The sequence below is a fragment of the Macaca fascicularis genome, chromosome 8, assembly GCF_037993035.2.
Source record: "Macaca fascicularis isolate 582-1 chromosome 8, T2T-MFA8v1.1".
Taxonomy (NCBI): Eukaryota; Metazoa; Chordata; class Mammalia; order Primates; family Cercopithecidae; genus Macaca; species Macaca fascicularis.
This window is the reverse complement of record NC_088382.1, coordinates 126,501,136-126,516,200: the sequence shown is the minus strand read 5'-3', so window position 1 is coordinate 126,516,200 and position 15,065 is coordinate 126,501,136. Positions and strand designations below refer to the sequence as shown.

The 15,065-nt window shown below is 37.2% G+C and overlaps 1 protein-coding gene and 1 long non-coding RNA gene across 5 annotated transcripts in view; one reads left to right on the top strand and one right to left on the bottom strand.

Moving 5' to 3' along the window:
* Positions 1-713: 713 nt before the first annotated feature.
* LOC102143980 (uncharacterized) lies at positions 714-3,424 on the bottom strand. The gene is made up of 2 exons (XR_010577461.2): positions 3,179-3,424; positions 714-2,749 (listed from the first exon to the last, which is right to left on the bottom strand). It is a non-coding gene; the product is annotated as an uncharacterized lncRNA (long non-coding RNA).
* The window catches only part of RAD21 (RAD21 cohesin complex component), a 28,873-nt gene continuing 17,184 nt past the window's right edge, over positions 3,377-15,065 (top strand). Inside the window, exons 1-3 of one of the 4 annotated variants that reach the window (XM_005563963.4) lie at positions 3,377-3,542; positions 11,274-11,449; positions 14,787-14,916. In XM_005563963.4, coding sequence (XP_005564020.1) covers positions 11,306-11,449; positions 14,787-14,916 — 274 coding nt within the window. In that variant the 5' untranslated portion in view covers positions 3,377-3,542; positions 11,274-11,305. Of the gene's footprint in view, positions 3,543-3,723; positions 4,032-11,273; positions 11,450-14,786; positions 14,917-15,065 lie in introns of those variants that run through there. The other 3 variants (XM_015455127.3, XM_065519545.1, XM_015455128.3) reach the window with 3 other exon arrangements.

Genomic DNA, 15,065 nt, shown 5'->3' with positions numbered 1-15,065 from the left:
CTGACAGGAGACTTTTCCCACATGACTAGTTTTGAGGTCATTTAGCAGCTGATACACTTAAATTATTTTGAAGTGAAGGATTAAATTGTTCACTGACAGAAATCTAATTTGTGTTGCAAGGAGTTTAATTGTCAATGAGCGTGTATTTTTTTCTTTCTTGAGATGATGCAACAACTGCCACTGTTGAGTTTGCTTAAAGCCACACCAGCAGGAAGGATTTAAGTGCTTTGAGCGTCTAATCTATATTGGTCGAGGGAAAGCATGTTTAAAATGTTAAAAGTGCTTGTACCCTTTCACTCTCCAGCTTGCGATTTTAACAACTAGCCTTAATGCCAACTTCTTAAAGTCTCCATTAAAAAACACACCAAAAGAACCTAACATATTTGGCTAACTAAAACAGGAATTCACTTGATGAAGCTTTGAGCTCTGGCCAGTATGGCCACTTAGCTAATGGATTCCAGCCAGTGAGACTAACCTTGCCCCAACCCCAAAACAGTTGACCCACTGTGAGTGGAGCACAAGACTGTCCACTTTCTTATCCACCCCCTATAGCAGCATAAGAAGGGTAAAAGTGAGTTGTTCTGTGTGTCATTAAAACCCTGGAAGTGTCCAGAAGTAGTGGTTGCTGACAATGAGGAGTAAATGGACTTAAATGTCTGCTTTTCCTGTGTTTTACTTTAAAATGAAAATACATTCAGAAACTGGACACAAAATTTCTTTTTAAAAAACGTTTTTATTATTATGGATTCATAATAGTTGTACACAATTATAAGGTACATCTAACATTTCAATACAAGCATACAATGTGTGACAAATCAGTCCAGAAGTAGTGGTTGCGACAGTGAAGAATATATAGACTTAAATGTTTGTTTTTCTTGTGTGTTTTACTTTAAAATGAAAATACATTCAGAAACTGGACACAAAATTTATTTTTAAAAAACGTTTTTATTATTATGGATTTATAATAGTTGTACATAATTATAAGGTACATCTGATATTTCAATACAAGCATACAATGTGTAACAAATCATGGTAATTGAGGTATCCAACACCTCAAGTATTTATCATTTCTTTGTGTTAGAAACATTCCAATTCCACTCTTTTAGTTATTTTGAAATACACAGTAAATTATTAACTATAGTTTCCCTATTATGCTACCAAACACTAGATTTTATTCCTTCTAATTGTATTTTTGTACCAAATCTGAGGGGGCAGATTTTGTACTCATCTGCCCCCTCCCCACTACCCTTCCCAGGCTCTGGTAACCATCATTCTACCTTCTCTCTCCATGAGTTCTTTTTTTTTTTTTTAAGCTACCACATATTAGTGCGAACATTCACACTAATGTCTTTCTGTGCCTGGTTTATTTCACTTAATGTCTTCCAGGTCCATCCATGTGGCAGCAAATGAAAGGACTTTTTTCTTTTTGTGACTGAAAAATATTATCTTATGTATATGTACCACATTTTCTTTACCCATCTATCCACTGATAGACACGTTGATTCCATATCTTGACAATTGTGAATCTTGCTGCAATAAATGTGAGAGGGCAGATACCACTCTGATGTACTAATTTCCTTTTTTTTTTTTTTTTTTTTTTGTATTTATGTAGGAGTGGGATTGCTGGCTCATATAGTGGCTCTATATTTAGGTTTTTGAGGAATCTCCATACTGTTCTTCACAGTGCTGTACATTCCTACCAACAGTGTACAAGTGTTCCTCTTTCTCCACATCTTTATCAGCATTCATTATTGCCTATCTTTTGGATAAAAGCCATTTCAACTAGGATGAGATTATACTTCATCCCAGTTTTGATTTGCATTTCTCTGATGATTAGTGATGTTAAGCATTTTTTTTCATATACCTGTTGGCCATTTGTATGTCTTTTTTGAGAACTACCCATTCAGGTCTTTTGCTCATTTTTTAATTGGATTATTTTCCTATATTGTTTGAGCTCCTTATATATTCTGGCTATTAATCCTGTGATAGATGAGTAGTTTGCAAGTATTTTCTCCCACTTGATGGGTTGTCTCTTCACTTTGTTGTTTCCTTTGCTTTGCAGAAGGTTCTTAACTTGGCATGATACCATTTGCCAATTTTTGCTTTGCTTGCCTATGCTTTTAAGGTCTTACTAAGAAATATTTGGTTCTGAAGCATTTCCCTAACGTTTTCTTCTAGTAGTTTCAAATCTTAGATTCCAGTCTTTAAGCCATTTTGTTTTGATTTTTTTAATACAGCAAAAGATAGTGATCTAGTTTCATTCTTCTACATATAATTATCTGGTTTTTCCAGAACAATTTTTGGAAGAGACTGTCCTTTTCCCAATGTATGTTCTTGGCAGCTTTGTCAGAAATTAGTTGACTGTATATGTATTGATTTATTTATAGGTCCTCTCTTCTGTTCCATTAGTCTATGTATCTGTTTTTATGCCAGTACCATGCTGTTTTGTTTACTACAACTTTGTAGTATAATTTGAAGTCAGGTAATGTGATGCCTTCAGTTTTATTCTTTTGTTTAGGATTGCTTTGGCTATTCTGGGTCTTATTGTGGTTCCATATAAATTTCAGGATTTTTTTCCTCTTTCTGTGAAGAATGTCATTGATATTTTGATAGGGATTACATTGAATCTGTAGATTGCTCTGGGTAGTATGGGAGTTGTAACAATATTGATTCTTCCAATCCATGAACATGGAATATATTTCCATTTTTTGTGTGTCCTCTTCAATTTCTTTCATCACTGGAAAGATATCTACAATAAAAACAAAAGTAAATTTCTTACAAGTAAGTCTTTTAAGATAAGAAATTTTAAGATTCCTCCCAAGCTATACTGAAAATTTCCAAAGAGCAGGTATTATCTCTGTTATATTAATCACTATATCCAGAGCCCAAAGTATAGCAAACATAAGACCCTCTATAATATAGGTCAACTGAACAAATGAACCTCTATATTTTACGGAGTTAGTTTGAGGTTTTTATGTTATCTCATCCCTATAGAGCCATAAAATGAATTTTTTGGTGGGGGCACACAAAATTGCACCACGACAGCTTTTTTCTTTAAAACAAGCACAAGAATAAAGCTAAACGCAAATATTCGCCGCGCTGGAAAGCACTCCGCGTGCGCTATCCCGCGCTATTGGCTAACACCGCAACTCCCAAGACCCTGTCGCAAGATAATCACCTTTGCGCTTGCTCAGTTGCGGACTCCACAAACAGAGGGCGGGTTCCAAAGAAAAGGAAATAGTCATTGCGCCTGCGCCGCTCCTTCTGGGGCTTAGGCTGGCTGCGCAGGCGCACAGGTACCATTTTGACCGTAAACATCCTGCCGATTTGAACCGAGGATTTGGGCGGCAGGAAGAGCCGCGGCGTAACGGCAGCCATCTTGTTTGTTTGAGTGAATCGGAAAGGAGGCGCCGGCTGTGGCGGCGGCGGGAGCTGCTCCGAAGCTACACCTCGCTAGGGCTCCCCCCTTTCCCCGCCCCCTCCCCCGACCCTTTTCCCCTCCCCGGGCCACCCAGCCAGCCCAACTCCCAGCGGAGAGCAAGGTAAGAGACTCGGCCGACCCCTTCTTTTCCTCCAGCTCCCTCCCCCCACCCTTTCCCCGCCGCGCTGCCGTCGGGGAGCCGGACTCCTGGGGGCGGGAGGGCGAGGGAGAAGGCGGCCCTCGCCGCGCCCCCGCTTGCCACCCTCCCGGCGCCCAAGCGGCGGCGACACCCGCCCAGCCCCCTTCGCCCCGGGCCCGCCCTCGGCCCGGACCCATGCAGCTTGGGCCCGCATCATCGCTTGTTCGGTAACAAATGGTTCTGATCCATTCTGAGATCTACAAAGGCTGTTACTCTGCGGGTCCATCTCACGTCTCCCCGGAGGCCGGGGAAACCCTGGGCTGCGGAGGGAGGGGAGGAGGTTTGAACAAGCCCGCTCTGGGGACCGGGCCGCCTACTCCGCGGGTAAAAATGGCTGTCTGGGAGGAGGCGGTGGCGGGCCCGGCGTCCGCGGTGCCAGCCCGGGGAGCAGCAACCTTCCGCCAAACTCGGGTGCGGGGCTCAAGAACGTGCGGACCTGGTGGGGCGGGCGGGGGGGGGGAGGTCGGTGGGTGCCCCTCAGCCAGTGACTGTTGCTGCCCTCCTTTTTTAAAAAGATAATTTTTACGTTGGGAATGCTAAATATTGCCCCGACCCGTAGAAAAAGCGACGGAGGGAAGTTGCTTCTTATTCCAAGGATATTTGCATAATTGGTTTTTCCCTTCAACTTTTCCAATCATTCTTTAAAGTGATTAAGGATATCGGGTGTTGTAGAGACTCTCTGGGGAAGTGTGTGTTTCTGATAAATGCTTGATGCCCTTTTCGTCGCTGAAAAAGGCTTTTTGCGAATGATCCGCTCTGATAGTGTGGGGTGACACTGTCGGGTTGTGCTGCCAGACTTAGCGTCCGCCTTCAAATTTGTAAGAGGGAAACGTTGGGGATTTACGTGGTCATTCTGATTTGTTAGTGTCTTCAACGTGGAGAAAAAAGCGTTTGTGTGAAGGGTTTCTGGGAAAGGCTTGTGTTTATCGGCTTCTTTTTGCAAGGGAAAGTTAGTGTTTGCTGTCATTATACTGGTTAGAAGAGTAATTGGTTTTCAGGCAAAAATTTCTATTTTCTTAAATTGGGTGTAAATGCCAGCGGGCTGTGCGAGTCTGTAGGATTTTGGAGACAGGCAGGAGAAGGTTTCTGAAATCATGAAGTCATTAAATACCTTTGTTAATGTCGGAGGCAACCAATTATTTTTGGAAAAGCGTTGATGAGGACATACGCCGTATCTAATCTTCAAATAAGTTAACAGTTTGTATAGTTGAGGTGACAGCAGTGCATAACTAATAGACATAGTGCTTTTTATACACAAGTCGGGATTACAAAAGAGAATTTCTGGTGAATTATTATTTTGTGAAACATACAAATTCTGAGAAACTGTCTTTTATGTTTGGTACAGAATGGAAATTTTCTAATTCTTGAGGAATAAAGGCTGTACTTTTAGTTTAAATGTCATACCAGAGTTGTTAGGCATACTAGCTGGTTAATGTTTTGCTGCAAGATTGTCTTCAGAGTTACTCTGCATCAGCAGTGGCACTATGTTAGGTGTGCCCTTGTATTTAATTTTCATAATCTTTTTTGGTGAGTATTATCCCACTTTGTAGTTGAGAAATATCTTATTCACCGTTACAGAACAACTAAGAAAAGAGGGAGCTGAATTTGAACCTACGGCTGTCTGATTGTAAAACCTTTAGTCAAAGGATGTTAGAACCAAAATGGAGTTCTAGTGTGCAGGGTTAGAAATACCTTCTGAGATCCTTCCCACCATTCCCCTGCAGAGGTAGCTCCATTCTGATCTGAGTTAGGTATTGATGTTGTCAAAGGTTAGGTAAATCACCAGATTTCAACCTTTCAGGTTTTTATAGTGGGGAAACTGAACTGCATAAAGGTTAGGCAGCTTAACCTGCTAGTTAATGACAATAGCAGGATTATGTCTTCTGAAATAGTTTTTACTTTGAATAGGTGGTGTACGTGTATGTCCCGAATTAAAATATATGTGTATGTGCATATATATATATATCAAACAGTACAAAAAGGTAGGTCTCGCTTGCCCAGCATACCTACTTTCCAGAGGTAACCAGTATCACCAGTTTCGTGTGTACATCACAGATATTTTAGGCTTATTCAAGAACTAAATATATAGAGAAAGAGCATTCTTTTTTAAAACTCCAACTTTTCTGCACTTAACCTGGAGATTTTCCATGTTAGCCCAAATGATGTATTCTTGTTTAAAGCTGTGCTGTACAATCGTCCCTTGATATTAAAGGGGAATTGGTTCCAGGACCAAAACCACGAATTCCAAAGTCCCTTATATGAAATAGTGTAGTATTTGCATATAACCTACTCACATCCCATATACTTCAAATCATCTCTATTTATAATATTACAATTTAAATGCTATGTTAATAGTTAATATAGTTGTTATAGTTTTTTATTTGTATTATTTTTTGTCTCCTCCCCCCTCCCCCAACAATTTTTGATCCTGGGTTGGTTTAGTCCATGGATGCAGAAGCCATGGATAAGGAGGACGGACTGTATTCCGTTGTTTGGGTATATTAATTTATCATATCATTTATTGATGGCCAAGTAGGTTATTTCGAATGTTCTATTCTGCTCTGGCAAGGCAGCATAGTGTTGTACTTAGAAGTGTGGATTCTGAAGTTCAAGTTCCACTTCCATTAAATACTAGTGACATTTACTTATCTTCATCTGTTTTCTCCATTTGTAAAATGGGCCAGTATTTACTTCTCTAGGACAGTCATGAAGAGGTTGGATACATGAAACATGTAGTGCTTTAGTAAGTTTTTTGGGGGTTTTTTGGTGTTTGGATTTTTGGTTTTGTCTTTAGTAATACGCATCTCCAAGTATATCTTTTGGTTACTGAAAATGCAATTTTTGGCTAGAAAGTTTAAGTGAAATTTTTATAAAATGTTGTCATGTTGTCCTTCAGAGAGGACAGTACCAATTTACACAACCACTGTCCTGCCATGCTTTCTAATGTGTGAAATTTTGGTAATGACTGATACTATCCTAGAAGCATGAGCCTCAGTTTGATTCTTTGAAACAGTCTTAAATTGCCATTTTTTGCATTCTTGAATATGTTCTAAAATAGCAGTCTTTCTGCTGTTTCACATCAGATTTTAATTTTTTAGGATCAATTGAAAAAAAATGCTTGCTGCTTTAGAAAAAAATGATTCTCAAATCATGAAATGCTAAGTTATGCTCTGGTATCAAATGCAGATTTTCTGCACAGGGTTTTCATAAAGGATTTAGCAGGATATAGAATCTTCAAAACCTGAAGAGATTAATCGACTTTTTAAAAGATTAGATAAAGTTTGGTATTATCAAGGGAAAAAAATTGGCTTAAAAGGGAATTATAATTACACTTTCTCCTTATTCAGATACATACCAGGAGTCGATCCACCACTGCTCCTTTGGCTTCCTTTAGCTATTAGAGTGATTTCCTCTTGCTAATTGTTTCCCACATTAATTTTAGCATTGCTCTGCCTTCCTTAGCCCCATCCTATGCCAGACAGACATCTATTTAGGAATCTCTGCCTCTGCATAGCTGGGATATTTTAGGCACGGTGCTCTGACCAGCAGCTGAAGTGCTGGCCATGAGCTACTGACACCTGTTGAAAAATACCAGTAGTTTTAATTTTTAAAACGTCTAAAATTTTTTACATATGTCAATTATGAGATCACTTGGTGGATCTTATTTACTTATTCATTAAGCACATATTTAGTAATTGTCGTGCAACAGATAGTATTCTAGAAGCTTAATATTAGGGAGTTTTTTGTTTAGGATACAGTTGCTTGCTTCCGTAGTGGAAGTTGGGGCTTGTCCTGCACAACAGCGATTATATTTCTCAGAAAACGCTGCCATGTTGGATTTCTATGAAGTTCTCTAGATTTTATAACAGTAGGAGCAGCTTAAGTTTTGTTAGAACATTTTAAGACTTGAAGTAGGCACTGATTTGAAACATAGGAGGCTCTCTTCCAGTATGGAAGCGTGTTTTAATCTGTAAAATACTAAATGGCAAATAAAACATCTTTTAGGTGTTATTAGTTAATGCTCGTATGTTAAGAATATTTTGTCTGCGTTCTTAGTATAGAGCATAGTATTTCTTCATTCTTTTCTTTTTTTTTTTTTTTTCCAATAAAAACAGAGTCTTGCTATATTGACCAGGGTGGTCTGGCACTCCTGCCCCTCAAGCAATCCTCTTACCTTGGCCTCCCAAAGTGCTGGGATGACAGGCGTGAGCCACCACGCCTAGCCAATTTCTTCCTTCCTTAACTCCAAATTTAGGAGGAAGAGTTTACAACATTAGACAGTTGACAAAGCCTGTTTGTTTTTCTTTTGAGAGAAAATTTTTTTTGGTATGAATTAATAATCCTTTGGGAACATTAGATTGAGAGAATGAGAATTTCAAGGCTCTTTGCTGTTAAGTGATGGAAATGGAGATAAAGCAAACCTGACTGCAGTAGTCTTGCACCACAGCCCCCCACCCTCCCAAATATTTTTGACATGTAAGAAATCTGTTGCCTATGATATGCTTAACTAAAATATATTTTCTCTACATCATTGTAAAGAATTGGCACATTTTTAATTGAAAGTACAGTAAGCAAAATTCTGATTTTAAGATTTACAGACTCTGACAACATGAAAAACAGTTACTCTGTGTCTTTTAGAAAAAAGCTAATTCAAAAGAGATTTTAGTCCCACCTGTGGTGTGAGAGATCCAGCTTCTCTGTCTTTGCCAGCATTTGATGTTGCCGCTGTTTTTTAATTTAGCTCTTTATTAAGTGTGTGGTGATAACGTTTTTGGCCTTAATTGGTATTTCTCAAATGCCTAGGATGATTGAACGTCTCATGTTCTTATTTGTCATCAGTAAACTTTTTCTGTGAAATTTCTCTTCTTTGGCTCACTTTTTTTTTTTCTTTTTAAACAGTCTTGCTGTGTCACCCAGACTGGAATGCAGTGTCGCTTTCTCAGCTCACTGCAACCTCCACAGCCTGAGTTCAAGCAATTCTCCTGCTTCAGCCACCTGAGTAGCTGGGATTATGGGTGCATGCCACCACATGTGGCTAATTTCTGTGTTTTTTAGTAGAGATGGGGTTTTGCCAGATTGCCCTGACTGGTCTTGAACTCCTGGCCTCAAGTGATCTGCCTGTCTTGGCTTGCCAAAGTGCTGGGATTACAGGCATGAGCCAGCATGCTTGCCTCTTTGCTTACTTTCTAATTGGATTTTTTTTTCTTTTTATCCCTGAAGTTTTGAGAATTCTTTACATATTCTATATCTGAGTTCTAGTCAGATGTGTGGTTTGCAGATATTTTTTCCCTAGTCTGTAGTTTGTCTTTGCATTTCTCTCGTAGAGCAAAAGTTTAATTTGATAAAGGCGAGTTTATTGAGCAAGAACTTTTCTTTCATGGGTTGTGTTTTTGGTGTTGTGTCAAAATTTTTACCAAGCTTTAGATACTGAAGGTTCCCCCTGCCATTTTTTAAAAGTTTTGTCTGTTTTGAATTTTTATATAATGTGTGAGATTTAGGTGGAGGGTTTTTTTCTTGCCGTTTTTGTTTTCTTGGGGGTACGTGCGTGTGTGTGTGTGCATGCGTGCATGTTTTCTGGCCTTCAGATCGTATTTAATCACTTCAGCACTGTTTGTTGAAAAAATCTATCATTTCTCCATTAGATAGCTTTTGCATCTTCGTAAAAAAAAAAAATCAGTTGAACTTAGTTGTGCGGGCTATTTCTGGGTTCTCAGTTCTGTTCCATTGACTGTTTCCTCTGCCAATACCAATCTTGAGTATTATAGCTATGCAGTAAGTCTTGAAATCAAATAGACTAATTTTTCTTTTTAAAAAAATAGTTTTAGCTTTTTTAGTTTATTTTCTTTTCCATATAAATTTGATGATCTTGTCTATAAATGTAAAAAAACTCAATAACTGTATTAAAATTTCTTTAAAAACTAAACAAATATGACACTTGTCAGCAGTCACACTTCGGGACAGTTGTCCTAGAGAAATGAAAACTTAACGTTCACTAAAAATATGTACATGAATATTTATAGCAGCTTTATTTGTAATAGCCAAAAACTGGGAAACAACTAAATGTCCTTCAGTAGGTGAATGTCCAAGCATATGGTGGTATATGCATCTCATGAAATGCTGTCCAACAGTTAAAGGGAATATACTATTGATAAATATAATAGCTTGGATCCCAGAAGCATTGTGCTAGATCCAAAAAGCCATTTCAAAAAGTCACATAGTATATGATTCATTTATATAACTTTCTTAAAACAACAAAATTAAGTCCAGTGTGGTGACTCACACCTGTAGTTCCAACTACTTGAGAGGCTAAGGCAGGAGGATTGCTTGAGCCTAGGAGTTCAAGGCTGCAGTGAGCTATGATTGCATCACTGCACTCCAGCCTGGGAGACAAACTGAGATCCCATCTCTTAAAAGAAAAACAGTAACAAAATTAGAAACATAGAATTAGAAATTAGAAATGGTGCTTGTCAAGACTTAGGAATGGCAGGAAGAGAGGGATGAATGTGAAGAGTTTTATAGTGATGGAATAACTATGTATCTTTTTGCAGTAGTGATTATACAAATCTGCACATGTGATAAACTGTTATAAAAGTCTATAGACATATTGAACCAATGTCAGTGCCCTGGTTTTGATACTATATTGTGGTTATTTAAGATGTCACCATTGGGAGAAACTAGGTAAAGTACACAGGACCTACTGTCTGTATAACTCCCTGTGACTATTTTAAATTAAAAATTTAAAGTGCTTTTTATGTATTGTACATGTACTTGATTTTGTTTCTGTAAAGCAAGGCATATATCGTTTTCTAGTAGTGGACATTTTAGAAAAAAATTAAAACAATAGATTTGTTTTAAATCTGGAAATTCATGCAGCTAATATACTCTTCTGAACTGGGATTTTCAGGCTGCCTTTCTTAATACATTAGAATGCTGAAGGAAAGTAAAATGTCAGTAACATATTTGTGATTCCAAGACTTTCAGTCATAAGATAAATCTTCTGCTGTACCATTGTCCCTGATTTCATATTTAAATTATAAGTGGACAAATGCTTTGTAAGTTCTTGAGTTAAGAAAACTATATATATAATTCTTTACCTTTTTTGAACCTTGATTTTTCTAAACTACCCACCTGTAAAATGGGGCCAGCCCACCTGCTTAGCTTTGCTTGGTGGAATGTGAAATGCTTAGTACAGTACTTTTCGTGTAGTAGCAGTTTTACAGATAATTTATCCCAGAATCACGATTTTTAATGGGATTCTAAAAATGGAAATTTCCACAGATTGATACCTGTATCTGAGTATCTTTCTTCATAGATTTTCTTTTCTTGCCATGAAAAATATATTCTCTAACTTCTGGCCAGTAAACAGACTATTTCTACTGTCAGTCATGATAGAAATGAAACAAGGCATGAAAGCAATTTGACTCTTGGCCCTTTTACTTTTAGCTCTTAGTATTTTGGGGTCTGTTTTTTTTTCTTCTCTCAAAATTAAAACAATAGATTTGTTTTAAATCTGTTGTTTTTAAAATACATATTAAACATTTACTCAAGCCTTTTATAGTTTTTATATTAGTGAAGAAAAATTTTAGATTTCTTATGTCTTGATAAGTATTTCAATTGTCAGATGATATTTACATTAACTGTTTTTCCCCTTAGGTTTTCTTCTATTTTCATAGCCAACCAGAACAATGTTCTACGCACATTTTGTTCTCAGTAAAAGAGGGCCGCTGGCCAAAATTTGGCTAGCGGCCCATTGGGATAAGAAGCTAACCAAAGCCCATGTGTTTGAGTGTAATTTAGAGAGCAGCGTGGAGAGTATCATCTCACCAAAGGTATGTTTGATGTTGACATTTTTATTCACTTTGTTGATTTTTTATTGATATGTGAAAATAGAACTTCTGAAAGTTTTTTAGGTAGGTGCATTGGAGGGCAAGGAAAATCCTTCGAAGTTTTTATTATGTGAAGTCCTTATCACCTCTAGATACATTTGATATGATTACGGTATGATTCTCTTTTTCTTTAAAAAACTCTCTATATGCACTGATATTTTGATTTGCCTATTTTTAATGGCAAATAAGCATCAGTCAGGGCAGTGCCCAAATATTGTTTACTGACCTGTTCCTTAGAGGAGCTTTTATTTGAGACCCTGACTCAAAAAAAAAAAAAAAAAAAAAAGAGGTGGAAGTGCTGTAAATGCATATTACTTAGTAAAATAAGCCAATCTAAAAAGGCCATATATTATGTGATTGCAGCTGTAGGACATTCTGGAAAAGCCAAAACTATACAAATGAGACAGTAAAAAGATGGGAGGTTGGGGAGAGAATGGAGGGTTGAGTAGGCAGAGCACAGACGATTATTTTTAGAGCAGTAAAACTGTTTTACTTGATAGTATAATAGTTAACAAATGTCATTTACATTTGTCCAAACTCGCAGAATGTATAACACTTAAGTGTGAACCCTGTTGTGAACTAGGGACTTTTGGTAATGATGTGTTATAAGTTTATCAATTTTAATAAATGCAACACTGATGAGAGGTGTCAATTGTGGGTAAGATTATCTGTGTGTGAGGAAGGGGGTGTTTATGAGAAATCTGTGCCTTTTCTTAAGTTTTGCTCTATTTCCTGGATGCAGCCTTCTAACAATCGTTATGTTAGTTTTTATGTATATACACAAAGAAAACTTGTGTACATGTACACAGGAAAGCCTAGAAGGCATACCAAAAGATTATTACAGATTTCTGTAGGTGGTAGGATTACAGGTTGTTTTGTTTTCTTTTTAAAGACCAGCCATTTAGTAAACATTTCTTGTTAAATGTTTGTTCACACCCTTAAGTGTTTCTTAAGATTTATTTTTAGCATTATAATTGATATGCCAAGTGATGTACATGTTTTTGAGATTTCTGATAAATACTAACAGTTTGTTCTGGTGAGATTGTACCAGTTTGCAGTGCTGGTCAAATTGTATGAGAACATTGGTATTTTCCATTTTTTTTTTTAATAGGTATGCTTGCTGGGATAAGTTAATGGAAAAGGTAGAAATCGTACTCTTTTCTGGAAAGTATATGTGTGGCTAATCTTTAACATCCGTAAGCAAGTATCGAGTGTTCAGCTTAAAAGGATAACAGATTTTTTCATGATATGTACCGAGTACTTTGTGCCCCTTTAGGGACACTACAAAAGAGTATGAGACAATCTGATAATGAACATATACACGAACAGCCACAAAGGAAAGCAGACAGTTCAGGAATAATGTAAAAGATTGTAATGTGTTTATGAGAGAAAGTGATTTCTCTTACTTCAAATTTTTTAAACCATTTCTGACTGAGCTTTTATCTATTTGGTAACAAGATGTAAAGATATTTCCAGAGAGTAAACTGGCCTGAAATTTCTAATGTTTGCTTTGGTGTGCAGTTCGTGTTATGAAAATGTTGGTTTAGTTGTTTAGCATAAGTGTCACACGTGGCTCATTTGCAACTGCGAGCTTGCATACTCTTTTTCTCTTCTCTCTTCCACTCCCCCATTGGAAGAGCCACTGGCCCCCTTTGCAGAGCCTTCCCAGAATATGTAGCCTGAAATCTTTATTATATTTATGTTTACACTTTAACACACCCTGGCTCAAAAACATATGCCATACGTCATTTTACCTACTGCTAGGCTAAACTCTGAACCAACTAATCCAGAAAGAAAGCTTTTGCCCAAACACCACTTTTTGAAAGTTGCTAGTGCTAGATAAGATAATAGTTAGCAGAGGTTTTTTCCCTCCTCCGTTCTTAGGTGAAGGTTCAGTCAATATTAATTTTGAATTTTATAGCACCACATTACAGATTCTGTTTTTCCATTAGGAGCAACATTTTAATTTGAATTTTTTTTTAAATTAGGGATTCATCATCTGATACATTCTGAATCTGATCACAAATTTGGTATAATTTCAGATGTCTAAAAATGTATGGCCATAGACATCATCCTTTATGCTGTAAGTCACATAAAATGCTCATAAATACAGATCCTGAGTGTCATAAGCAGGGTCCTAGAGTGCTATAGAGAATACACATAAAATTTAAAATACAATATTTTCTTTTACAAATAACAATAAACTAAGCATAATTGAAACATGAAGCAAATGTTTAAAAGCTTTTTTTGTTACCTTAGAACTTGTTGCGTTTTATGGCATGGTTTTGGAAAGTATTTGGGGATGTTTGAGTTCACATTGCCTTGTTCTTTCAGTAAATTTTCCTTATGGCTAGAGTAATTTTGAATACTTGTGTTTAGATGGAGTCTTGTCTCGTTATTTTATCAACTACTGCTTTTCCACCTACTGTATCTCATATTAATGTTGATCAAGATCTGCCTTGAAAAAAGGTTGGGAGTATATTTTCTGGTGAAAAGCTATGGCTACTATTGTTCTTTATCAATTAGTATGCTTTCCAAACTTTGTTTTTAAATCAGTATGCTTTCCAATTAATGGAAACTTAGTAAAAAGTAACTTAATAAGGGAAATAACAGTCTTAATTAACTAAAATTTTGGAAACAGGGAGATCTGAGATTGGTTCAGCAGCTTGATTATGTCATCCAAGGATTCTCCATCTTTAGTGTGTTGGCTTCTTGTCCTCATACTTTAGCATTGTGATTTACAGGGTGACTGCATGAAGCACCAAGCAAGCCCTACCTATTCACAAAGCAGGAAAGAGGGAAGGAAGAGAGAGACGTTGTTCTTTTTGGGGGAAAATCTTTCTGGGAAACTCTCTGGCATACTTCACCTATTACTCAATTGACTGTTTCATGCCCACTCATGAACAGGTATTAGTAGAGAAGAATGAGACATCTGCCAATGTGCGGGACATTTGCTTCTCAAACAAAATCAGAATTGACTTAGCCAGCAAGAAACAATGGCTCTGGTCTGGCAACCAAAAGTGTTACGTGCTCCTTAATGTGCTAATGACACAATTCATGGAATGGTTTAGTGCTTGCTTCCTAGCTTCCTTCATGTTTGTGTTAATTCATGAATTACCACTCACTGTTTCTTTTCAGGATATTCAATATTCAGGGAATTTATAGATAAGGACAGTGAGAAATGTACGTGATTATAAGGCAACTTAAAAAGATAAAAAAATAAAGACTATAAATAGCACGAAATGCAGGTTTTGAAATATGATTAATGTTTTATTCATAGGTGAAAATGGCATTACGGACATCAGGACATCTCTTACTGGGAGTAGTTCGAATCTATCACAGGAAAGCCAAATACCTTCTTGCAGACTGTAATGAAGCATTCATTAAGATAAAGATGGCTTTTCGGCCAGGTATTGTTGAACTTGTTTTTTTTTTTACTTTGGAGTTTCTCTTGTTTTTTTGTGTTACTTAGCTAAACACATTTTCTAAATCTACTTGCTTTATTGTAATTGCAATACAAGGAACCCTTCAAAGATAGTGCAAGGCTTGGGGAGGCAGT